The sequence below is a fragment of the Notothenia rossii genome (assembly GCF_949606895.1).
Source record: "Notothenia rossii genome assembly, chromosome: 1".
In the NCBI taxonomy this organism is placed as follows: Eukaryota; Metazoa; Chordata; class Actinopteri; order Perciformes; family Nototheniidae; genus Notothenia; species Notothenia rossii.
Genome location: NC_136912.1, coordinates 36,588,140 through 36,614,843, shown reverse-complemented (window position 1 = coordinate 36,614,843; position 26,704 = coordinate 36,588,140). Strand labels below are relative to the sequence as shown.

At 40.3% G+C, this 26,704-nt stretch overlaps 1 protein-coding gene across 4 annotated transcripts; it reads left to right on the top strand.

Annotated features, from left to right (window-relative positions):
* The first annotated feature begins 1,499 nt into the window (after positions 1 to 1,499).
* On the top strand, positions 1,500 to 26,651 carry LOC307033048 (up-regulator of cell proliferation-like). 4 transcript variants are annotated; one of them, XM_079671318.1, is made up of 12 exons: positions 1,545 to 1,586; positions 6,657 to 7,064; positions 10,690 to 10,773; positions 11,332 to 11,415; positions 11,875 to 11,967; positions 12,135 to 12,191; positions 12,302 to 12,385; positions 20,562 to 20,697; positions 20,784 to 20,829; positions 22,797 to 23,078; positions 23,171 to 23,437; positions 23,735 to 26,651. In XM_079671318.1, the coding sequence occupies exons 4-12, from the start codon at positions 11,390 to 11,392 to the stop codon at positions 26,197 to 26,199; spliced, it is 3,456 nt and encodes a 1,151-aa protein (XP_079527444.1). In that variant the 5' UTR covers positions 1,545 to 1,586; positions 6,657 to 7,064; positions 10,690 to 10,773; positions 11,332 to 11,389; the 3' UTR covers positions 26,200 to 26,651. The 4 variants fall into 4 exon arrangements, with proteins under 4 accessions (XP_079527443.1, XP_079527444.1, XP_079527445.1 ...); XM_079671317.1 differs by lacking the exon at positions 6,657 to 7,064 and having other exon boundaries at positions 1,500 to 1,586; XM_079671319.1 differs by lacking the exons at positions 1,545 to 1,586; positions 6,657 to 7,064 and adding an exon at positions 7,275 to 9,364.
* The last annotated feature ends 53 nt before the right edge of the window (positions 26,652 to 26,704 follow it).

Sequence of the window (26,704 nt, the reverse complement as noted above, 5' to 3'; positions counted from 1 at the left end):
ATTGCACTTTCTTTATTTGATTGGCAGTCAGTTGTTGATTACATGCAGACGTTGATAAAGCTGCAGGCTACTTCAATATATATCACAGTAATTCATAAAGCAAGTTAGACATTTTGATGTTCCGGACCTTTGCATGGGGAGATTTTCTCTAACAGGACCTCGTTGAATTTTAGTTGAATACCCCTGGTCTAAAGGCACACTTTTTTACTGCATGTAAATGCATGTAAATGCATGTAAATGCATGTAAATGTTTAAAGAGATCGCAACTTTCTGATGCGAGATCTCACAAATAATTGACAAAATGCTGGATGGTAAGATACCTCTTGATCCTAAATTGTTTATTTTGGGACTTTACCCCTCCGCCCCAGTCATAAAAAATTATAAAAATAATCTCATGAACATGTGTTTACTCCAAGCAAAACGCCCGATTGCCTTGTCATGGAAGAACACTCAGAGGCCGCAGGCGGGCCAATGGATGAGGGAAATGAGTAATTGCTGTTCTATGGAAAAGATAACGTATATTCTGAAAAGGAAAAATGAAACCTTTGATAGGGTTTGGGGTCTACTTACTCAACTGTTAGGGAATGTTAATGTGTCAAACATGCTAAGAAATAACAATGGTAATCCATGAGAGCGATCTGGTTGAAAGCAAAAGTAAAGTACTTCTTAAACTGCTTACAGTTTTAAGCATTGCTACTGCCCAATTGTTTTTGTTTTATTGTTATTTCATTTCATTTAATGTATTTTTTATTATATATTTCAATTTATTTATTTTTGAAATGATGTCCTGTCTTGTCTTTGCCTGTTTTTTACATTGTTATTATTATTTTTATTATTATTTTTTGTAAGTTTGTGTAAGGTAAGGTCTTGTTGTCTAAAAGAATGAAAAATTAATAAAGATATTGTTTAAAAAAAAAAAGAGGGACGTGTAAATGTCACGTGTAAATGTATCATTGGTGCTCGAGTTGACTGCCTGAACTAGCTCGCAGGCTTCGCCCCATTTTTATAACTAATCATAAACCAAAGTTCATACTATTCCCATGCTTACTGTGTTACTGTGTCCGTGAAAGTTGAGCTTACACACACATCGATGACATAATATGGAGCCCAAGTCTTCATTATCAAACGAAGAGATTATGGTAAAAATATAAATAACATGAATAAACAGATAAACCTGTGAAAAATGATTTATTTTATACAAATGACTGTAATAATCACCTCAATTCAGTATAGGAAAATACATAATGACAGTACATTTTATTTGTTGGTAAGTCAACTATTCCACCATTTCACAATTTGTTTATGTATTGTATGAATTGATAATTTATTTCATAATCATTTTTTATTAGCAAATATTGAACACCATAGGCTTTTATACAGGAATGGTGGCCTTGTTCTATATACTGTAATGCATACAGTATGAGGGAAAGGTCAGACACTTTTCAAATGAGATAACAAATGTTATGCAATCCTGAGCTTTTATTCCCATTCTTCCTTCCAGTTCACTCCCTTCCCGGTACTGTAAATCAACACATTAAGCTCTGTTCATGTTCTCCGAGCACCGATTCAGCAGGAGACTCATTAAGGTAGGCTATATATGTAAACATTTTACTCAATCTAGTCAACAGTATACATAATGTATATTTGATGTTCCATCTGTTCCAGTCTCTACTATATACCTTTTGATGATAATCTTGTGATTATGACAATATAGGAGACACTGATCGCACTCATGTACATGGTTGTTAAGATTCATTGCTATCGAATAACCTTGAAAAAGTTTTAATATGAATGTATTGAGTGTGTCCGTGAGCTTGAATCATTTTTGTTTCCTTTATTTCTTAATGTCAGGGACCAAACCTAACCCCCCAAAAATGTAATGCTTCTTCATTTAGAAGATTATATTCGATTATATGTAACATTTTTGCTTACACGATCACTAAAAACATGTCCTTTCTATATTAGTAAAAAATTAAAACTTGGCCAGCTTTACATTTAGTCCCACATTCAGGCATGGCCGTGAAAACAGGACTAAGTGATAATACAACTTGCAGACTTTTGGCATATATTTCTTTAAGCACTGTCCCTGGAGATCCATTATATAGTTAATAGAAAGTGACATTTCCAATATATGTTCCTCCACTATATTTAATGGTAAAATATTCTACTTTGTAACACTATAAACGTTTGCACGAGTGTTGTAACTGAGATAAGGATATTCTATTGATTATTTTGGATTTTTACTAGTGTAATCTTTATTGTAAGATACATTATGTGAAAGGGAAATTCACGGCCTTGTTTCTACTTTCGATGAAGTAAGAATACTTGAACAACTCTTCCAAGTCTGGGATACCTACCCAACAGCATTTTAAAAACATATGGTATTTTAATCAATCAATCATTTATCGGTATGGAACACCGGAAAGGTCAGCGAGAACGAAATTCTGGTCAATCATTTTATGTATCTAAATTTTTTTTTTTTTGCAATGATAATAAATGATAATATTTTTAAGGTACTATAGGTACTTGCTTGTTCTTTTAACAACATATTTCATCTCTCAAAAAAGGGTTTTGGTTGGTACATTTTTTATTTGTTTGGTGTTTTGATACTAACTCTAACCATGAGGGTGCAACACTAAAACATGCTTTAAATGGATCCAAAAGCATTCGACGTTTTCTTCCAGGAGAGTTTTATTGTGTTCATGCACTCTAAGCCCTTATCTTGAAGAAAACTCACCTGAATAAAACCATGGATACATTTAGTCCTCTATAGCAGGGGTTCCCAAACTTTTCAGCCCGCGACCCCCAAAGTAACAGTGCCAGAGACTGGCGACCCCCTGTCGACGGGACGGGACGGGACGGGACGGGACGGGGGGGTCTAGTGAATAAATTTCAGAAAAAATTAGAGAAACACTGCGCTTGTGGATTGTCTAAGAAAAAAATGTCTATGCAAACATTATTATTAATATTAATAATAAAAAGAAAAAAAGAATTATATATTTTTTATTTTCCATTTTTATTTTGTAATCATCTCGCGGCCCCCCATAGAGTATGGGGTAGTGTTGCACACTGGTGGACAAAATGAGTATTACATCAAACACAAAAATAAAATTCCACTGCCAAAAGTTCTTATTTGACCTGTTTTGTCTTGAGTCATTACCACAAGAAAGAAAACCAATGCATCACTTCTTCTATGAACAGATTAGCTCACCTTTCAGGGCTTCAATAAATTCCAGAGAGATTACAGTTAGTACCGTCAGGCAGTGGAACATTTCCTTCATAAAGTCATCATTCAGTAGCATATCGCAAACATTAATTACTAACTATCATGCTGTAGATTACATGGATGAATGGTCATAAATATTTAATGTGTTGACCTCTGACTGATAATAACTCCAAAAGTGGAAAGAGGTGGAAGATGTAACTGACACTGAATGTTGATAAAAAAAAAGTGATGGCTTCTGGTAATGAATCCGTACCATATGTTTGGCATTTATGCACATCAAGAAAAGGTTATTTTTACATACAATCATTTGCAAGTATTTAAGACTCAAAATAGGCATAAGTATTTTTGCCCAAGTAAACTTTTCTTTATAGTCTTTGTGATACAAGGAATTGATTAATGTACCTAATTTATCAAGAGTCTGGTGATGCCTGTATTGGCTGTTTTAGTGTTTTGTTATTGCCTCAAATTGCTAGTGGAGTAACTGTCAGTTTAATTTCCCTAAGTAGGCCTGTATGTTTTTCTCTCTATAAAATATAATCTTTTCAAAAAGTAACATCAGAGTAAGTACTTAGGTCATCTTAATGACGCTGACTCTTGATGACCAGAATCGTCCAACAGCTGCAAACGTGCTACAGCAGAAACGAGGGGTTACGTATGGTAACCCTTGTTATATAAGCAGAGCCCTCTACTGGACTCTATGGGTACTACCCCTTGATCATATCACGCAAGCATTCATCCACTGAGACTTCAATAAACGTAGCTGGCCCTGGGGCGGGCCTACCTGAATGCGCGCGCATCTCACCGTATAAAAGGAGGCCTCGCCTCCTGACTGTCATCCTACACCTCTCTTCAGCGAGCGGCCAAGGACTGAAAGGGCCCCGAGTAGAGGCCTCCGCCTGTGCTTATATAACAAGGGTTACCATACGTAACCCCTCGTTATATCTCTCACAGACCCGGTGTATATACGCGCTGTCGTCCAACGACACCGTTCCACCCCACTGCCCCTGACCGGCTTTCAGGTAAGCAGCCGCTACACCGCACCCTCCTCTACCTCGGTTGTGACCGTGGAGAAGTCTGGGCCGCGGCTGACAGAGCACACTCCGACGCGCTTACCTCGTGAAAAGTGTGCTCGGAAAACAGTGCTGAGGGCTCCCCCTCCCCCAGCCCATAGGCAGACGGAGAGATTCCCCAGCCCTGTATGGGCTCACTGTGCACCACCTCTCCCAAGTCCCTAAGGAGCACGGGGAGAGCGCAAGTGCCCCATGTCCCCCACACTCAGACACCAGAGTGTGTGTGGACTATAGTGTTGAGGGCTCTCCCCTCCTGCCCCTATGCAGGCGAAGAGAGCCCTCCAACCCCGTATGGGCCCAGTGCGCACTACGAAAAAACGTAAGCGTGTTACATCCGGGGAGGGGGTCAGATGCCCACTGACCCACAGCCCCCCCCTTCTCACCAGTCCTGTGTTGCCCCAGCAAGCACAAACGATGAGAAAGAGCCAGACATGTCCAAGAGATAAAACTTTATGAGGGGGCCTGGCGTTTGACCAAGACGCCGCCATGTCCTCTATACTCAAGCCGTTGAATAAGGCTGTTGACACAGCCACAGCCTGTCCGTAGGCATGTGCAATGCACTCGCAGAGCCATCCTGCTAGATGTGTTTTGGACAGAGCTTTCCCGGTCACCCCGCCCCCAAAGCACACAAACAGCTGTTCAGTGCGTCTAAAGGCAGCCGTCTGCTCCACATAACATGCTAGCGCACGCACCGGGCAGAGGAGGTGCAGCTTAGCTTCCCTGGCCCCACTATGTGCTGGAAGACTAAAGCCCCCTAACTGAATAGCCCTCGACCTGAACACACTCCTTAGGCTCTTGGGCACAAAGGAGGGGTTCGGTCTGAGTGTCGCCCCGCTCCGGTCAACCCGGATCAACAAGCAACTTGGGTGCACCGATAGAGCGGTTAACTTGGACACTCTCTTGGCTGACGTTAAGGCAAGTAGTAATGCTGTCTTCCACGACAGTGCTTTCAGGGAGGAGAGCTCCAGAGGCTCAAATGGTTCTGTGACCAAGGCCTCGAGGACCAACGGCAGGTCCCACTGCGGGGCGGAGGCGTGCCTCCTGAACCCCTGTAAAAACCGCGACATCAGTGGCTAACTAAAGGCTGACCTGCCGTCAAATCCCTCATGGCAGGACGAGATGGCTGCTGCATGCACTTTCACTGTGGAATGAGCAAGCCCTCTGTCCACCAGTAACTGTAAGCAGGACAAAATAGAGCTCAACTCACAAGATAGGGGCTCTATTCTCTGCTCCTCACACCATCGCTGGAATCCCAGCCACTTTGGCCTGTAAAAGGCTGTGGTGGATTCCGCTCTAGCTGCCTGGATAGACTGAATAACTCTTTCAGACAATCCACCCTGTCTCAGCCTGTCCCTCTCAGGAGCCAAGCCTGGAGAGGTTGGCCCAGAGTGCGTAACGCCCTGATTGAACCTGCCTCTTGAGACATCGCCCCCCACACTGGGGAAACGCCCAGGGCTGGCCCACCTTCATCTGTGTCATCTCTGAAAACCACAGCGCCCCGACTCGATCCGGAGCCACTCGGAAGACTGACAGACGTTCTCGCCTCACCTTCCCCAGGAGAGGGAGAATGAAACGCAGCGGTGGAAAGGCGTAGAGCAGCTTTCTTAGCCATGGCTTGTGTGCGAACGCGTCCGCCCCCAAGGGCGGATCGTCGCTCTGAGCCATGGTGAACCTCAGGGAACAGTGGCTGTTGCGCCGGCATGCGAACAGGTCCACCTCTGCTCTCCCGAACTGGGCCCAGATCTGCTTCACCACCGTGAACGTGGCCACCCGGCCCCTTGGGATGGCGAACACGAATGACACCCATCTGCACCACCTCGAGGTCCTGATCCTCCACCTCCTCTGGCGGGCCAAACTTCACCAGGAAATGATCCCCATGATGTTGGCGGCTTAGCTGAGGGATCATCCAGCAGGCGTTATAAGCCGGCGACTGGCTTAGGCCGTCCTCGGCGTGGTCTAGCCCCAGGCATTGGAAGCACAGGCGGTGCGCATCAGCCCCCACGATTAGGCCAGGGCATGTCGGACAGGTCCGGTGTTCGAGGAGTGGTGAGTCCATGCTTTTCTTCTTTTTCCTTTCCCGTTTACTGCTCAGGTTGTTTAATCTTGCTCGCTGAAGAGAAAAGGATGACAGTCAGGAGGCAAGACCTCCTTTTAATACGGTGAGATAAGCGCGCATTCACCGTAGCAGGATGTGACGCATATTTTAGTTGACCTAATTAAAACCGTTTTCTTTTTTATTTATGTGTCACAGTATCACCTCAAAATACAAGATACGAAACATTTTCAACCATGCAACAAAATATAAATAGTCCTACAAATACTTTTCTTTTATTTCCTTCTTATTTTTGTCTAAACTCAAGGGAGCCAGAGCAGAGGGCTTAAAGGGCCGCATGCGGCCCGTGGGCCGCGGGTTGCCGACCCCTGACCCAGACCAAGGACCAGCAACTGTATCTGAGTATGGAGGAGCTCCTCAAATTGTATGGGATCCTTATCACCTCTGGGTACAGCTCTGTTCCAAGAAGACACATGTACTGGTCACTTGACAGTGATGTACACAATGAAAGCATTTCAGATGCAATGCGGAGAAATCGGTTTGATGAAATAATGGCCTCAATTCATGTGGTTGACTTTTTGATTTTTTAAAGTGAGACCCATCTTCTCTGAGCTCAATCAGTCATACAAAGTCATGTCATTTCAGGAATGGCTGTCGGTGGAGGAGAGCATGATCAGACACTATGGTCGCCATGGATGTGAGCAATTCATAAGAGGTAAACCAATCCGCTTTGGTTACAAACTATGGAGCCTTGCCACATCCAGTGATTACATGCATCACATGGAGACATATGGTGGATCCCACTCTCTCCTCCCTGAGACGGGGTTAGGTCAGGGACCCAGTGTTGTCCTTGGTCTTGCAGAGCAAGCTCAGGTGCCTCAAGGTTGCAAGTTCATCCATGTCAACCTATTCACTTCTCTTGGCCTCCTTGATGAAATGACAAAAAGAAGATATAGGAGCTCTGGAACAATGAGGCAAAATCGTCTGTTTGATGTCCCATTCAACCCCCAGAAAGAATTCATGAAGTTATCTCGGGGAAAATCTGAGGTTTTGACCCAAGGAGACAAGTTGCTGGTCCGTTGGAGAGACATGGAGGAGAAATACAGTGAGACCTTTGTCAAGAGATGGAACAAGGAGCGACGTACATTTGACAAAGTCCCACAGCCAAAATGCATCAACCGATACAATGAGCACATGGGTGGTGTTGACCTTCATGACCAACAGGTATCAAGATACCATATCTCGATCAGGTCTAAGAAGCAGGCCCGGCTCCAGGATGAAATGACTGAGGGGGCTGTTAAAAGATCTGAGGGGGCGATTTTTTTTTCACAACAACGAAAAATACTGGCAATGTAATGAATTGACACACCAAGCTTTTTTCCTTCTCACTGCTCTACAATCTCTTTGCTTCTTTATTTGTTATTCTTGATTTACCTCTGTGGTTCTGTTCTTTTCCTCTGATCTTTAATATTAGATAGTACATTATTAGATGGCCGAACTTTGTTTAACAGACTAACATTGATTTCCTCAATTTATAAATGGACAGGCTCTGTAATTATACCATAACCTTTTCTCCTCTATCCCTTAACTCGTCTTCCTATACAGATTTACTTACCTCTAGTCAAGTCAGGATTAAATAAACATTAATCTGGTTGATTTTTTATTTTCAGGATTGAATATTCAAATCAAGGCCTAAAACCTGGCATTTCATATAAAGTGACTAATATATAAACCAAATGTAATATTGGATCAAATACTACACCAAATGGACAGACACAGATTAAAAATAAAAAATAAAGTCCCCTGGTTTGTCTCTAGAGTCTAACTGCCATGAGAAAAATCAAATCAATGTTCCAAAATCCATCACGAGATGTCGCTCATTGTACCAATATGGTTGATATAATACATAACATATTGTTATTCTACTAAAAGGGCTCGCTTTGGCAAAAACCTGATCCATACAGCCCTAAATAATAACAAGTAACCATCACGTTTGGTGCTATCTGTAGTTGTTTGTCTTATTTTTTGTTGATGTCAAACAACATGGATTTCAAGTCAATATACGAAAGTAAATCAAGAAATTAAGCAAACAAGCTGATCTTCAAGTTCCTCAAAAACACTGGTCTGAGGACAAGGATTTAATATGAACATTTAATAAATCAACAGTAGGTGGCGATATATGCTCCAACGGGAAGCGATTCGCCAATAAAGACAAAAGAAGAAGAAGAAGAAGAAGAAGAAGAAGAAGTAGTAGAAGAAGAAATACGCTAACGCTACAAACAGGCACAACACTGTTACTCTGTTTTTACTGACATGTAACATTTGATTTCACCTTGCTCTATTTTTTTTAACGCACGTTCAAAAACGGGAACATTTTCGGGAGTTTCAACCGGGTACCAGCCACCGAAAACGGGGAATCTGCCCGGAAACGGGGACGTTTTGGTCACCCATCCGACTGTGTTAACAGCTAAGCACACACGCTAACATTAAGACTAGCTCACTTGGGGTTGAGGCTTTTTTACACGTTGCTTGACTGCCTGCCCACATATCTGATCTAAACATAGTAACGTGTATTATGAATTTTTTTTATTTAAAGTTATTTAATAATTGTGACATTTATTGTACTTTTTGATGGATGAATGATGCTCAAAGTGAGGGGGCAAATAATACAACTGAGGGGGCAATGCCCCCTTTTGCCCCCTCGTGACGCCGGGCCCGCTAAGAAGTGGTGGTGGCCCATCTTTGCATGGTCTCTCAACAGTGCACTTGTGAACAGCCATTTATTTTACAGAGACATTATGTGAGGGACTATTGATCTGCTCACCTTCTCAAGGATAGTGGCGCAGTCACATATGCAAAAGTTTGGCACAAAACCACTGAGCCAGGGCAGGATATCTCTGCTGGCAGCTACTGTTGAACATCAGGGAAGATATGACAAATCATCTCACTGGCCAATCAACACGATACATCGGTTCCAGAGATGTTGTCACTGTGACAAACGCACTACCTATGCATGTGAGAAATGCAAAGCACCACTGCACATTGAGTGCTTCAAGATGTACCATGGACAGTAGAAAGGGCACAATAAGTGAATACAAAGAGGCTGTAATGGCTGTCAAAAAAAACAAAGCAGAACCAATAAAGGCTGTGGAGATGAAGTACAAAGGACAAGTCCATGACAAAGGGGAAAAGTCCAAAATGACTGGAATGTTTTGGAAAAGAAGTTCAAGTTAATCAATCAGTAGATTGTAGTTCAAAATAGTGATGCACAAACTAATCGTGCACTTGGTTCTAAAGCATATGTATATACAGTATATTGCATTTTTGTTCAGAGAAGGACACCTATTCTATATGCTACCTTTTTTAAATGTTACCTTTTATGTTCAATGTGAATGAATCACACAACTGGCTGTACAGTTGTTTGTGAATGTTGCACTAAAATATCAGAAAGGTAAAAGTTCAAATTTTACAACAGATGTATAATATTAATGTTTCAATACATGTTGCACTAAAATAGAAATGTTGAAAAACGTTGATGGTTGTTCATATTGGCGTTGTATCAGGAATTTTGATGTGTAAAAAGTCTAACTAGAATTTGATGGGGATTGCCAGTGACAGAGTTTTAAAAGTGTAGATAACTAGGCTGGGATGTATACAAATTTGGATGACTGCATTGGAGAAGTATGTTAATTCAATATATGTATTTTCACGGCAACACATAATCCCACCGGTGACAATTGTGACCGGCCATAAAACATAACATTTCAACTACTTTTCCATGAGTTTTTTTAAAAACAATGATTGATTTTTTCAAAGGGTTACTAATGACCCAATATTTGGATATTTTCATGTCTGGGAAAAATGTGGGATTAAATGGGTTAATGTTCCCAGCCCTAGTTTCCACCTGCACAACAACATATTTTCAAAAAATTATGAAATGTCTCAGTGAGTACTTGGATCATCTTAATATAAACTACACTGAATCTTGATTAACAGAACGCCCTGAAAGTTTCACTTAAACTTTGTTCCAAGTGCATACAGTACTAATAATGAACGAACATCACATACAATAATTTTCACGGGGAATGTGGAGAGTCTTCGATCTGTTTTCCGTAATGAAGAATACTCAGGAGTGTCTGCTGACTCTAAGTCTAAGAAGGACGAGGGAAAAAGGTACAGGACTCTCTCACAAGAAAAACTGATTTCTAGCGTTAATGAATTGCAAGTAGATAGGTCTGAAGTTACTACCAAAAAATAATGTTGAAATTAGGTAAATGGATATGTGTGTCAAGTAGAACATCAAATGTTGTACTTAAAACATAAAACTAAATGTATTTCAGATCGGGGACAGCTCCATCAAAGCCCAGTGGAACTCTGAAGAAGAGTTATGTCCAGTCCATTGATGGCAATTTGGTTTCGAAACAGTAAGTAAACATAACTTCACAGCTTCAAATACATTTATTGTGGAGATTAACTCTCTATGCATTATTTGATCTATGTACCTTTCAGGGTGCGAATACAAATGTTTAGAATTGTTTTTTTTAATACTCTTTATAATTGCTATGAACAAAATCCTGAATCTGGGATAAATAAAGTAAATCATATCTAAACTCACAATAGGATGTACTTTAGCTCAAGTAAAATTTGTTTTTACTGTTAGTATGACAATGAAGAGACAGAAACGTAAACAGTTAAAATAGAAGTGTTTGGTTAGATTCATAAGAAGAAGGTTTGGGTTGAAATTAAATTAAAACCAGGTGGGGTTAATATTTTACCTATGTGAAGTCGAATGTGATGTAGTAACCCTTGACTTTTTGTTTCACATTGGATATGGACACCTGTCTTCAGAATCAGAAATCCTTTATTAGTCCCACAGAGGGAACATTTACATGTTTACAGCAAAAGTGGCATAAAAGCAATGGATGCATGTTGCAAGTAGAAAGCTATCTTTGATTGTTAAAACACAACACAAATAATTTCAGATCGAAGACACACCAATCAGTGCCCAGTGGATCTGTGAGCGAGTGTTCTGAGTGATCCATGGACGGCCAACCGACTTTCAAAGAGTGAGTAAAAATGTATTTGCAGCCTCACATTCTTTATGGTTATTAACTCTCAAGACACTTTGTGATCTAAAAACTTTTCCCGTAACTGAAAACTCAAAGTAGGTACTTTACCTCAAGGAAGATCTTTACTGTTTGTGAGACGAGAAGTGATCATAAGACATGCCACTTTCTTTTTTTTAAAGAAAAACATGATTAAATATTACAAGCTTCAATCTTTTAGATTCTGGTAAAATGTGTATTGACTGTTTTTAGGTATTTTGTAATTGCACTTACCTCACTTTCCATGTGAATAGAGTATTGCGTATCAGTTAGATTTCCTTTGAATTCAAATGTGTGTTTTTCTACGTATAAAACATAATCATGATTAACAGAATACTATGAGAGTTACACTTTAACTCAGCCATGACATACAATCAGTGTCAGTTTAACAGCAAATATGACAATTGTAATGCCTTTCAGGGGGACCGTGAAGGGTCTGCAGTCTGTCTTCAATAAAAAGGAATCATCAGGAGTGTCTGCTGACTCAAAGTACAAGATGGACAAGGGCAAAAGGTACAGAACTGTCTCACATGAAAACCTAATTATTACTCTTCACAACTTGCAAGTAGATAGGACTGAAGTTATTGCAAAATGTAAATGTTACCATTATCCGACTGAATGTGCGTTTCAAGAAGAAACCCAAATGTTTTTGTTAAAAAATAAAACAAAATGTATTTCAGATTCGGGACAGCACCATCAACGCGTTTCCAGTCCATTGGCAATCCAGCTTCCAAACAGTAAGTAAAAATAACTTCACAGCCTCAAATACATTTATTGCGGAGATTAGCTCTCTATGCACTCTGCAGTCTATACCATTCAGAGAGCTTAAAACAAAAACGAATTTCAGATCGGAGACACCACAATCAGTGCCCAGTGGATCTGTGAGTGAGTGTTCTGAGTGGTCCATGGATGGCCAACCAACTTTCAAAGAGTGAGTAAAAATAAATGTACTGCCTCAAATTAATTATTAACTAACTCTCTTTACACGTTGTGATCTAAAAACCTTTCTCTGAAAAGTAGGTACTTTTCTTAAAGTAAGGTTTTACATGTTTGTGAGACAAGGAAGTCATCAATGGACCTGCCTCTTCATTTAAGAAAAGTACAATTTAATATTATTATTATTATATGCCTCAATTATTTAAATGAATGTATTGCCTGTAATTACTGAGTTTTGGTGTTTTGTAATTGGATAACATCTCAGCTTAGTTTTGAATATTCTGTACGAAGACGGAGAACTTTCGGACACACAACTAAAGCATAGACAAACCCGCTGTCATGACCCTTAGAATAATGTGCACTACACAGGGCATATGCTCGTATGATAGTATTCTTGCTGCCACTATCATATTGAGAGCACTATAGCTTCCTAAAGTTATGAGCTTGTCCACTACCTCCCACTCCTGCACAACTTCAAGAAACTAGCTAGTGCATGCTTTAGCAATATGCTTTTCCTTTGTTTTCATTGCACCTAAAGCAAACAAGAGCCAAACATTTGCCAGGGATTAGTTTAGCTGTTACGCCGGGTTAGTTATGACTGCTTACTGATTTCCATTGGTCTCCAGTTAGTGCAACACATATAGCTTGTGTCAGTTCCTCCGCTTCTCTGCTAAATATGTAGCACCTAATTTCAGACTCCAGTTTACAGCTTCCTGCCTACGACCTGCCTAAAACCAGTATAGAGGAATGTTAAGACCTCCCACTATTTTCCAAGAGGGCGTTGCCAGATTTTCAATTTCAGGTTTTAACCAGGAGAAGGCGCTTCATTCACAAATACAGAAAGATAAGTTTCATGGACTTTCAGTTGTGTTTTGAAGAGCATTTGAACACATCAATATTTTAGATCAACTGAAGTATATCTAATCTTGTAATTCAATAATATATAGTCTTTATATATTAAATAATCATAATAATAATGTAAATGTTTACATTAAACTTCTTTATTTGTTATGCTCATACTTTTACCTTTACAATCGTTTGCTTAAATATGCAGTATATTTTTTGTATATTTTTGTGTTTGCTTCCTCCTGCTCCCTTTCGGACACATACTGTATGATTTATTATTATTATTATTAATATGAAGATATTATTAAGATAAGATAAGATGTTACTTTATTGATTGAACATTTTAGTTTAGAATGTGCTGTCCCACGGTAATTGAGAAGGCTCACAGGTCACATTCCGGCCATTATTTAAAACAATAGGTGCTTTCACACCGTCTACAGTTTGATTTGTATAGAGGGAGCTCTGTGGCTGAATGGCCAGCGATTAGGTGTGGCGCATTTATCATAGGTGATCAGAGCTAACTGCCTGCCGTCAGATTTCATTTAGAAAAAAAGATCTGATTTTAAGACTATTTCTGCGCTCATAAAGAATGATAAGAATAAGAATAATGCGTATTGAACTGGTTTCATTAATTAGTGAGTTTATTTAACACTAGAACCGCCAATCGGGTCAATTTGTGTGATGTGTGTTTTGTGTGTGCAATGTAACTTTTTTTCAATAAAATATTAAAGTCTCCCAGTCCGTGACTTTTCCTGAAAGTGTGTTATGTAGCACCCTATGTTGTTAAAAATTGAATTCTAATAGCGGGATTTGACGGGTTTAGGTAGGCCTATACAAGAACCTCTGGCGGTTCTAGTGTTAAAGTAATTAGGTACAGTAGAAGCCCTTTTTTATCAGTAACGAATTTAGCAGTTGAACATAAAAGTCAACTAACTGAGGGTCACTTGCAATGACAGTGTTGTGTCTAACTGTAAGCTTGTCACTCAAAGTAACCTACAGTTAACTTAGCTGCTGGAGAAGAAAGATCAGGGGGGGAGAGAGCTGTGGTTGATGGGCCATTAGTTGTGTAAATACACAGCTGAGAGCTACCGTTTCCTTCAGACTGTTTAAAAAACGGTAACAACGGACTATTTTTCTTAGCGGATGCATGTCAATTTAAATCAATACAACTATTTTTTAAATCAATAAAAACATTTTTCTAAATCCATAAAAGCATTTAAATTAATATTGGGAGTCATGACGTTACTTTGTTGAGAATGTGGCCATGTAATAAGCGGGATAATTTGCAGCAACTTGTTCCTTATGGGGAACATAACACCCTTCATGCAGGTCAAGATCCCTCCGCTACGCTTTGGGATCCTGATCTGCCGACGAGGCTCCATTAAAATATAAATATTGTTAGTGAATTACTGAATTTAGGCACGTTAATAACGTTTTAATGAAGTTGAATACAGTATATTCATATTTATCAGTGATTTCATGTGTGTGTGTGTGTGTGTGTGTGTGTGTGTGTGTGTGTGTGTGTGTGTGTGTGTGTGTGTGTGTGTGTGTGGGTGTGGGTGTGGGTGTGTGTGTGTGTGTGTAGAGGTGTGTGTGGTTAAAACACGTTCATGAAGTGAAGGAGGTTTTCCTTCTATAAAACAGCTGTGGGCAGCAGTGAGTGTCACGGACATGAATTCATAGATCAAGGCAGACTGGTGCACACACTCTCCTGTCCTGCCAGGCGAAACGCCCGTTCTAAGCCGTGCCCCTCACTCCTCACATCACAAGCTGCATCCCCAAAAAGTGTATTATGTTGTTTCATCGTTTCAGATGTTAGGTTTCAGTTGTGCTCTGTCTATGTTCAGTGATGCAAACTTGTCACCTTTCGGCGAAATTCGCCGTTTTGAATCCAAAATAGGTCGTTTGTGTGATTCATGTAGATCTGCAATAAAAATATTTTTGGGGTATGGGGGGGTTTGGGACCCGGAGTAATCTGCGGCCGTGAGCTGTTATGTGCCATCATGACACGCATGGTGTTCTTATAATGAAGTGCGAGCTGTGTGCTCGAGTCTTTCCGCCTGTGGGCTCTGCTCATGGATGTATAATAAGGCTCTGCTGCTCCGAGATGATGGTCTAGCTTCAGCAGCTACATTACCTACGGGTGCGTTCGTTAATATTAACTGTGCGTCCGGAGTCACTGTGGCACAGACTGGACCGCTGGTGAACAGCTGTTAGAACGGGCCGTTCAGGTGTTCAGAGCAGAGCTCCCTGTCGGAGCGGCAGAGCGTGATGTGAACTGAAAAGTTTTTCTGTGGCAATATTATTTAAGGAATCTTTGAGCTAGCTAGCTAGCATACATTGTCAATATCTGCTAACGTTAGCTTTAGCCTTCTATTTCGAATAGTTTTTTTCATAGGCTATAAACAGAGATGGTATAAGTATATATATATTGTACTTGAGTAAAAGTAGAAGCACTCAGATCTTGTACTAGAATAAAAGTAGAAGTACTCAGATCTTGTACTAGAGTAAAAGTAGAAGTACTCAGGTCTTGTACTTGAGTAAAAGTAGAAGCACACAGATCTTGTACTAGAGTAAAAGTAGAAGTACTCAGATCTTGTACTTTAGTAAAAGTAGAAGCACTTAGGTCTTGTACTTGAGTAAAAGTAGAAGCACACAGATCTTGTAGTAGAGTAAAAGTAGAAGTACTCAGATCTTGTACTTGAGTAAAAGTAATAGTACCAGAGTGTAGGAATACTCTGTTACAGTAAAAGTCCTGCATTCAAAATGTTCCTCAAGTAAAAGTAGAAAAGTATTGTCATCAAAATATAGTTAAAGTAGCGACAGTAAAAGTAGTCATTGTGCAGATTGGTCCATTTCAGAATAATAGATATGATATGTTTTATAATGATTGATCATGAAAGTGTTCTCAAAGCAAGGTGCAGCTAGTTTGAATTACTTTGTATACTGCAGGGTAGCTTCTGGATTTACTCCAGGTGGAACTAAAGTCTGATTTAACACTTGATTATATTTCACATCATTCATCCACATCTGCAAAGTAGGGCGGGTCTATGCGGAATGCGGGTGGGAAAAATGCGTGTCTCATCTCTTTCAACCTGTCTGAGTCAGTGCGAGAGTTTAAAAAAAAAAAAAGTCAGAGCGAGAGTTAACAGCTCATCTAGTTGCATCTGTACTTTAGCTTGCCTTGCCTTGTAGCTAGTAGCCTAGTTTCACCTACCGGTGTGGCATGGGGTGGCAACAGCCACCCTAGAAATAGGCCTTGCCACACCAGTTGGCAGCTTTGTTTTGAAAGAAAAGTTGTGGCTCATCGGATGAGAGAAAGTCTCTAATGTCCGAGTGCAAGTGAATGCAGCACAAGACGCACGTCTTGTAACCCCTCCCCCGGCCCTGGCACGAGCATGGAAATATGATTGGCGGCGATTTCATTTGAACGAGATGGCGCAAAACGAGAAGCATTCGGACACAAGTACAGAAGGAATGAGGTATTTGCGGTCTACAATGACAGAGAAGAGACTGTCAAGTTTGGCTGTTCAGCATTGAATCGAAACGCACTAAAGCTGTTGATCTTAATACGTTTTTAAGGCGTTTTGCTGAACAAAATGGTAATCGGCGCATTCAGCTGTAATAGACATGTCAACTTGATGCTCTGCTCACAGATGAGCATACAACACGATTAAGATGATGACCTGACGTGTGTAAATCATAGGTGTAAATATATTTTTTTCTTTGTGGGGGTCTGCCCCCCAAAAACAGTCTTAAGTCCTGAGAAAGTAAAATAAGACGGTATGTAAAACTACACTGCCCAGCCAAAAAAAAGTAACCACTTTGAGTAGGTAAGGACTTTCCACTGGATAATAAATGAAGTATAAAATAATGCATGACTGAAGTGATGGAGACCATGTTCGAAGGCAAATAAAAAGAGGAAATAACAGGTAAAATCATACAAATCCCCCTCTCAGATTCCACAGCAACCAGAAGAACATTATACTGGCTGGTGATTTGATTAATCAGCTTTGTGATGGAATAAAAATGCACAGTGCATTTCCTTAGCTGTGGATGAGTCCACTGACACCACTGACAATGCTCAGTTGCTTGTGTTTGTGGGTTTTTATTATGAGGCAAAGGGGGAGTTTGTTGAAGATGTATTGGGCCTGACAAACACACAAGGGGGCAAGACATTTATAAAGCAATAATGGGAATGCTGAATGAAAGAGGGGTTAGCTGCCTTTATTCATAACTGTGCAGCTCTTACACTGCGACTGAGGGATCAAGCAAGGTTGTTTTTGCAACCTCGTGTTAAGAATCTTGTTTCAATTACTTAAAAGTTTGAATGACCGTAATAAACGGACCCTTGTCTTATTGAAACATTTCTTTGGACCTTTAAGATTTGTATTTTAGTACCCCTGCTTTAAGGTTTCCATATTAATTGCAGGGGTTAACATAAGCCCCAAGCCTGTTTTTTAGGTCTCAGGCTCGAAAAAGGACATTTCCAGAACAAATGACCATAACAACACTTCTAAAAGGGGAAAATTAATAATCTTCTTTCTCAAAGTAATGATAAACCTGTGAATTGGATGTAGAAAAGTCAGAATCAATATAGATGTTTTTTATTTAAAAGAAAATTCAGATTGAACATAGTAAAAAACTGTAAATTATAGCGTCCGTCCAAAAAATCTTTTTTACTTATAGTGAAAACTACCCTTGGATGATGGGTTAGTAGACTAAAAGCTTTAGGAATCCAAAGTACAACATATAATAAGTACCCTGTATCAAGATTGATGCAAAACAAGTGACATTTGACCTTTTTAGAGAGGTTTAGCAAAAAGAACCCACTTCTGGGGTCATTTGGGTGGATTTGACCTATCTCTGGCCCCCCTCGATTTTGATGATTGACATCTCTTTTTAACCACTAGAGCCAATGGAATCGAGGAAAGTTCCACATACACACACAGGTTACCAAATAAGGAGTCAGAGTGACGCGCAGCCAAAACCGGAGCTGCGACACACTCTGGTGGCTACCATTAGCAGCTTATTCTACGATTTTTGCATAAAAATTGAATTATGGATTATCAATCATTGAATTAACCTATGGATTAACCTTCACCCGCGTTTTTTCTCGTTTTAATGCCATTGAACAAGACTTTTGATCAGAATAACAGCTAAGGTGAGCATATCTCCGTGTTTTGCTACCTAAAGCTACTTGTGTGTTGTCTGTATTTGTTTCCCCTGTCACGAGTTCTGATCGCTCAGTGATGATCCTTATATTTCTATAATCTGTGGAATCTCAGGATGTTAGCTAAGCTTGTTTGTGCAGATCCAATAAGTATATCGATCGGTATAGCTAGAGTTCTGTGCTAACGGCGTTAAGATTTTTTTGCTCAGGGCTAATTCAGAGGCTCAGCGTTAGCCTTGTGTTTAAAAAAAAAAGAAAAAAAAAGAGATAATCAGTTAGCTGAGTTTCTTCCCGTTACATGGATATTAAACATTCATAGTTTATTACATTTTAAGAAGCCCTCAGACACTGTTGCTTGCAGATGTTGTCGTTTCGGACCCGCCGAAGGGTCCGTGGGGCTTAAGAGGTTTAACGTTCCCAGCCCTAGTTTCCACCTGCACAACAACATCTTTTCAAAAAATTATGAAATGTCTCAGTGAGTACTCGGATCATTTTAATATAAACTACACTGAATCTTGATAAACAGAACACCCTGAAAGATTCACTTAAACTTTGTTCCAAGTGCATACAGTACTAATAATGAACGAACATCACATACAATAATTTTCACAATTCAAATGAGTTTTAGGGGGAATGTGGAGAGTCTTCGATCTATTTTAGGTAAAGACGAATACTGCTGACTCTAAGTCTAAGCAGGACGAGGGAAAAAGGTACAGAACTGTCTCACTACCTCCCACTCCTGCACAACTTCAAGAAACTAGCTAGCGCATGCTTTAGCAATATGCTTTTCCTTTGTTTTCACTGCACCTAAAGCAAACAAGAGCCAAACATTTGCCAGGGATTATTTTTTGCTGTTACGCCGGGTTAGTTATCGCTGCTTACTGATTTCCATTGGTCTCCAGTCAGTGCAACACATGTACTGTAGCTTGTGTCAGTTCCTCCGCTTTCTCTGCTATTTTAGTCCGTCCTGGGAGAGGGATCCCTCCTCTGTTGCTCTCCCTGAGGTTTCTCCCATTTTTCCCTTTAAACTGTGGGGTTTTCTCTGGAAGTTTTTCCTTGTACGATGTGAGGGTCTAAGGACAGAGGGTGTCGTATTGTCATACTGATATTCTGTACAAACTGTGAAGTCCACTGAGACAAATGTAACATTTGTGATATTGGGCTATATAAATAAACATTGATTGATTGATTGATTTAGTGCCATGCTATTCATGGTAAAAATCTGCGCTGGAATTGCGGGAGGAAGTTGGGGTAAAATTTAGTAATTTCATCAATTAGCTTTAATTAGCTTCTTATGCTTTAAGGTTTCCATATTAATTGTGGGGTTAACATATTAATGTTCCCAGCCCTAGTTTCCACCTGCACAACATAATCTTTTCAAAAAGTGATGACATTTCTCAGTGAGTACTTGGATCATCTAAATATAAACTACACTGAATCTTGATAAACAGAATGCCCTGAAAGTTTCACTTAAACTTTGTTCAAAGTGCAACTTTCAAAGAGTGAGTAAAAATAAATTCACAGCCTCACATTTGCTTCACACGTGTTGATGAACTCTTCATGTAGTAGGTACTTTTGCTCAAGTGAGGTTTTTGTTCAGTACAGTCCCGAGGTATACAATAACACATTAAAATATAAGAACACTCAATAATTACAAAAAAACAAAAAAATAACCGTTTACTTCAAGTAAGCAGGATATATATAAAAATACGGTGTACATAGTGCAAATGAGAGTGCAAACATTTCCATAGCAGTGTAAAAGTGACTGGTGCTGGATTTTTTGTGTCTGTGTGTGGGGGGGTGTTAAAGTCCTGGTCCAGTCGGGGCAGGGGAGAGAGGTGAGATAGAGGGGAGAGGGGAAGAGTCTACTGTCTGTCTTCCATACAAAATAATTGTCTGGAGTGTCTGCTGACTCCACATACAAGGAGGAGGAGGGCAAAAGGTACAGAACTGTCACAAGACATTTTGATTTCTACTATTAGTCATTTGCAAGTTCACAGGGCAAGGCATATTTCAAAGTTGAAATCATGTGATTAAATGTGTCAAAAAGAAAATACTAGAAATGTTAATTGTATGTGGATTTTGGTAGCCCCTACCAACCAAAGCGGGAGTTTTGCAGTTAACAGTAAGCCATTCTTTCATTCTATACCAGACCCTACCTCAAGTTCCAGGTACCGAAACACATTGAAATCATGCAGACTGAAAAGCTCATCAATGTGTGTGACAAAGCCGAGGGGAATAGCTTCTACAGGAGTACTCAGATGCAGATCTGCAGCTTGAATGAAACGGTGAACATAACACGTGTAAATGAGGCAAAAATATCCTGTCACCGTGAAATGCTGCAATTTTTTATTAACACTATTTTATTGTACAGATATCTCGTGGTAAGGAGCGCCAAAACTCTGCACAGTCTGAGACAGGTGAGTAAATACTACAGAAGTAAACACTAGTACCTTTGTCTTTTACAAAAATCTTCCATTTTATTTTGATATGTACTGCACCTAGAAAAAAACGAAACCGTTTTGTGCTGAATGTTGTGGATAGATTTTATGAAAGGTTTGACAAAGGGAAAGATATAAACCATAAAATGTTGTGCTCTTGACATTATTTCTATATCTTGTTATTTTCCACCCAAAATGTTAACATCTTTACAAAAAATACAGACTATTACTAAACATAGAACTTGGGTTACAATACTTAACCTTATTCCAGTTATAACTCACACAGACACCACCCTCTAATGCAGGGATGGGCAACTTTGATGGTGGTGGGGGCCACATCATTGATGTACTGGCCACCAGGGGGCCGCAGATTCACTTGGAACACACACACACACAAATTCCATGTGTTGTATGTAATTATTACGAAATATACTAAGTCTGATATCTTCATTGACATTTTACAATCAAAGGGAACATCCCCAAAAAATGAGAACATCCTCTAATAAGCTCACTAAAAAAATATCAGTTCACAGAAAGGTTATATTTTATTTTTACAAGTGGCATGTTTGTATTGAACAGGTTATCAAACAGTGGAATAAAACTATTTTAAACTATTGGAAAGCACGGAAAATATGTGTGTATTGAGATTAACCATTAAGATGACATACACATGAAGTCATGAACACTAACCCAGACATTAGTTGTCTAACTTGAACCTAAAACACTTGTAGCCAGTCTCTGCATTCCCCTTATTCCACAATAAGCGGAATGTCAACACAGACACCTGTCAGCCCGCACTCTGCTGTTCCTCAGCACCACTCCCCCTCCCTTCCGCTGAAATTATGAATGAAAAGCGTAGTAATCATAGATAACACGGCAGGGTCCATGACAATTTGTTTTCATCTGATTTCCAATAAGCAAAGTCTTGGTTTTAAGAATATTAAACTTGTTTCGCCAAATTCAGAAGATAAATACAACTTTTAAGCTTGTAAAGGCATAATTACAAGAGGCAACTTAACGTCACAGCAGGCATAACAACAGCCGGTGTTTCTTGTGAGGGTTTCCCCGGGAAACAAACACAATACACACAAATGTGTCGGTATCAGTACTACAAGTAAAAAAAAGATATATATATATTTTTTTTTTAATTAATTACGTTGTTTATAAATTAATCTGAGGGTCGCAAAAAGAGGAGGTGGGGGCCGCATGCGGCCCGCGGACCGCCATTTGCCCATCCCTGCCCTAATGGGTACAGTGGGCGGAGCCCCAACAAATGTACGTCCACCTCAAAACATGGACCCACCATACTGATCCTGACCAGCGCTATTTAATTGAGCAATTACTCCAGCGTGTCTGTCATGCAGCAGCGAAGGTAGGCTGTCTGCAGAAGGAATACGGGCTGCGAGGCTCTCATTGAAGGGGGATGCGTCAGTATAAAATGTCTCTGACCCCTCAGAAAAATCCCCTAGCCCTGCAATCGGGGCTCTCATCTTATGGTATTTTTAGCCAGGACGCCTTGATACACTTGTCGAGGAGCAAAGGCAAAACGAAAGCAGGTTGAGCAAAGCGAGCCGGGCCGTGAAAACCTTAATATAAATGGCTTACCTGCTTTACAAACCTAAGGAATTTATCCCACAGATTTTTGGCTAGGATGCAGAGATAAGGTTATTGCAGTGGTGACGCCAACCTCTATCAAGAGTAAAAGGAAAGTTGCAAAGCTGCCATATTGGATGGTCTTTATGTATGGGTAGGCTTGTCCTGACTGGCAGGCTACGTTTATGCAAATGTCAGGGACCGAATGCATCGGTGTGATGGGAGAAGAATATTTCCCATAGAGTCTAGCAGAGGATGAAGCCTGTGTGAGTTAAAAATGTTTCACAGTGTTTGGATATAAGGTGTAACATGAATCACACAAACGATTTATTGTGCTTTCTTATGTTTGCCAGTGGTGCCCCCTCCTGGTAAAATAGAGTTCCAGTCAGTGACAACAGACTCTGTGATCCTGAGCTGGGGAGTGCCAAAGGGACTGAAGGGGCCCAAGATCTTCAGAGTAAAGTGGACTAAAGGAGAGTGGATCCACGGAAGGGAGCTGGAAGGTTATTCTGTCGTCAAAGATGCTCATCAATTTGAAATAAACGACCTTGAGCTTGGACAGCGGTATATATTCAGTGTGGCCACAGACAATGATGGCAATTTAAGTGAATGGGTTGAGAACTTTGTTTTCACAGGTACAAATTTGAGATGACAACCCATTAAATATCTTTACACTGGAATGTGTGCATGAAAAATAATGTATTTTCAAATGACTACTCTGTTACAGCGGTGCCAGCCCCTCGGCTCTTAACCAAAACACATTCAGAGGCCAGCGCCGTGACCTTGAAATGGACCAAAGGGGAAAACATGGAGGGAATTAAGCATCAGTTCATTATAGCCCTCAAAAGTCAGGGAAAAGAGCCACTAGCGATACAGACAAAAGAGTGCTTCAAGACAATCTCTAATTTAGAGCCAGGGACGGAATACACCATCGAAGTCTCAACAATACTGATCGACAGGTGCAGTGAGCCTGTCTCTACAACGATACTCACAGGTGAGGGCTTATATCCCCTGCTTTTTATTTTAAAATCACACTGTTCATACTAACATGCTAACTTTTCATAAGTGCAAGAGAATTATATGAGAGAGAGTGGGGGAAAATAAACAAAAAGGGTTTAAGAATAAAACACATTTTGAATTAGAATAAATTGCTCGATCCATGGATAAGTTCTGAGACTAACTGATCTTAATAAATATTTAGTCAAAGTTTGTATGGAATTCCCCTTTAGCTAATAGATATAGAACAACATGTGACATCCTCACTCATCTATCTCTTTGTGTTGATCCACAGAGGCCTGTTTCAGGAAGGTGCTGTCAAAGATGGGCCTTGAAGACTATTATGATGACAAGCTCACACTAAGCACTGTTCTTGAGATCAATCAAAGTGATACATCAGAGAGCAAACTTGAAAGCCCAAAGTCATATCCTGAGGCTTTTTTGAGGAAACTCATGATGTTAAATGCAAATGCTCGAAGTGTTAAATGTGTGTCCAAAGATGTTGACACAGACAAGCAAAACACCATCAATCCGTTGGACCTGATAACTGCGTTGTTTCTCTGTTCCGACAGCTTTCTTCAGCAAGACATGGTTGTGAAAATGGCACTGTGCCAGTTTGCGGTCCCGCTCCTCATGCCCAACCATGACACAAGAGAAATCACCATGATGCTGTGGGCTATGCGCGAAATAGTTCGGACCTTCAGCCCCTCCAAACTGGCATTTAGAAACTTAAGCTGTGAAGAAAGAATTGTGCTCACTGATATTCCTCTGCTGTCGTTCGTCAGGCTGGGGAGGACAAGCCTGTCCAAATCTCAGGTGCTGAACAAACTGCTCAGCAACACTAAGGAGTGTTATGATATATTTTATAATCGTAACATGGAGGGTGGTGATGCACCCAGGAAGATTTCTGAGGGGCTAGTTGAAATGACCTGGTACCTCCCGTGTGGGAAAAAGAACACAGACAAATTCACTGAGCCGCTGGCCGTCGCCAACCTCAGAGGAGACATCAGGGACTTCGACAAGCAGTTCACATTCCTCTGCCAGACCTCAGCAGCTGTGTACATCTTCTGTGATGAGTCAGAAATAGATTACTTCAAGCATTTGGAAGGGATGGTTGTGGAAGCCAGGTTGCTTTTGATAAGCAGCATACAGGGGAAAAGCTTCACACTCAAAACGATGACAATCAAACCTAGTTTAAAGACAACTACTGTGAGCCAAAGGAAAAATACGGAGTCAGAACTGGTAAAGGCCCTCCAGGAATCAGTCCCTAAGATGCTTGGAAACTGCCCAGTCAAAGTGTCGCTGGCAAATTTGGCAGACACAGCTCGCCGCTGTGATATCTTGGTTGATGAGGACATTGATGAATGCCAGGATGTTAGGAAAAATGCAGATAACATCATCCAACACATCGCTGACCCCTCTAAGTTCAAAGAAAAACAACTACATTCCCAGGGACACATCTGGAAAGAGCTTTCATTGCTCGAAACTGAGTACTGGAGACTGCGAAATGCTGGCAATGAAAACATTGAGGACTACCGCAAGTCTTTGAAAATAACAGAAAAAGATCTTAAAACTCAGCAAAGATTAGAGATAAAAGCTGCAATGCTTAGATTCTTTCACGGGGTGGCCTCAGAAGTGCAACGCTACTATTTCCTCAAATGGCTGGAAATGGATTTGGAGAATCTGTCCCGAAATGAACTGTCGGATCTGAAAGATAAATATAAAGAGCTAAGGGAAACATGTCCTGAAGACACAGAAAAGATTGCAGAGATTGATCAGAAAATATCAGCTCGTTCTTTACGCCTTGAGCACTTTTTCCGAGAGTGTGGCCAGCTGTTCCAATGTGCGAATCACTTGCCAGAATTCAGCAGTCAAAGAAAGACCTTGGAACAACTTCCTGTACTCTGTGCTCAGATGCTGCTAGATGGTTTCCCTCTTGAGCTTGTTGATGGAGATGTTGCAAACATTCCGTTGAAATGGATCACTGAGGTGCTAAGGGAGCTTCACAAGTCTATGCATTCCAAAAGTAAGCTGAAAGTCATCACAATCATCGGAGCTGAGAACTCAGGAAAATCAACTCTGCTAAACACCATGTTTGGGGTCAGGTTTGCAGTCAGCAAAGGCACATGCACCAGAGGGGCGTTCATCCACCTGATCAATGTCAACGAACACGTCAGAAGGAAACTGGAGTACGACTGCATCATGATAATTGACACAGAGGGACTGAAACCACATCAGATTGTCCAAGATGATCACAGCCATGAACGTGACATAGAAGTAGCGAGCCTCGCTGTAGCACTTAGTGACGCCACAATCGTCAGTGTTTCCAGTGACAACTCAAAAGAGAAAGATCTCTTAGAAATGGTGCTTCATGCTTTCACGAGGTTGAAGAATGTGGGCAAGAAGCCACTCTGTCATTTTGTGCACACCAACATGTCAGAAAGTCCTGCTGTAGAGAGGAAGAAGAGAGGTAAAGAGTTGGTGAAACAGCTCAATGAAGTGATCCGAAAGGACACTAGGATGAGGAAGGCCAACATCACTAAGTGCTCAGATGTGATGGAGTTTGATCGAGACACTTTCAGTTGGTACATGCCTCCGGTTTGGAACGGGACTCCACCTATGGCACCTTTCAGTGTTGACTACAGTGAGACGGCACATGCTTTGAAAAAGAGACTCATCGGGGACCTCAAAAAGTGCCAGGGAAGAGGTGATCTGATACAATTTATCAGCGATGTGGATAGATTCTGGAAAGGTTTGTGAGACAGGAAAAGATGGCAAAGAGAAAATACAATTATTTCCCTGGAGCATGTTTTAATTTTATTTTTAAAAAAAGAAAGAAAATAAAAGATTACTGAGCAATATCAACTCATTTATTATCACTCTTATTCATTGTTAATACATTAAAATGTATAATGCATTTCTTAAAATATCTGACACTGTACAAACATTAAACATGTATATAGTTGCAGAAAATAAGCAATTGACATTCTGTATATTCATTTTCGCCTGAACAAAGAAACAGGACCTGTGACAGGTGTGTAGACCAAAAAGAACAATCCTGTTATTGTTATCAAATTTGTATCAAAAAGATATTTGACACTGAATATACAACATGCAAGATTTATTTGCAAATATAGGTTGTATTGAAGTCCTGGATAAAAGTTTTGCTATGTATTTTTGAGGCTGTTTGTGCAATAAAAGTGTATAAATAATCCAATGTCACTTTTGCCTTCTACACTACACTATTCAACAGTAATGACAGTCA

What these genes read in the sequence shown, in the direction of transcription:
- LOC307033048 (XM_079671317.1), top strand. Translation starts at nt 11,390, where the DNA reads ATGGACGGCCAACCGACTTTCAAAGA. An exon ending in AAGATGGACAAGGGCAAAAG is followed by an intron (nt 11,968 to 12,134) that starts GTACAGAACTGT and finishes AATGTATTTCAG; the next exon opens with ATTCGGGACAGCACCATCAA. An exon ending in GGCAATCCAGCTTCCAAACA is followed by an intron (nt 12,192 to 12,301) that starts GTAAGTAAAAAT and finishes AACGAATTTCAG; the next exon opens with ATCGGAGACACCACAATCAG.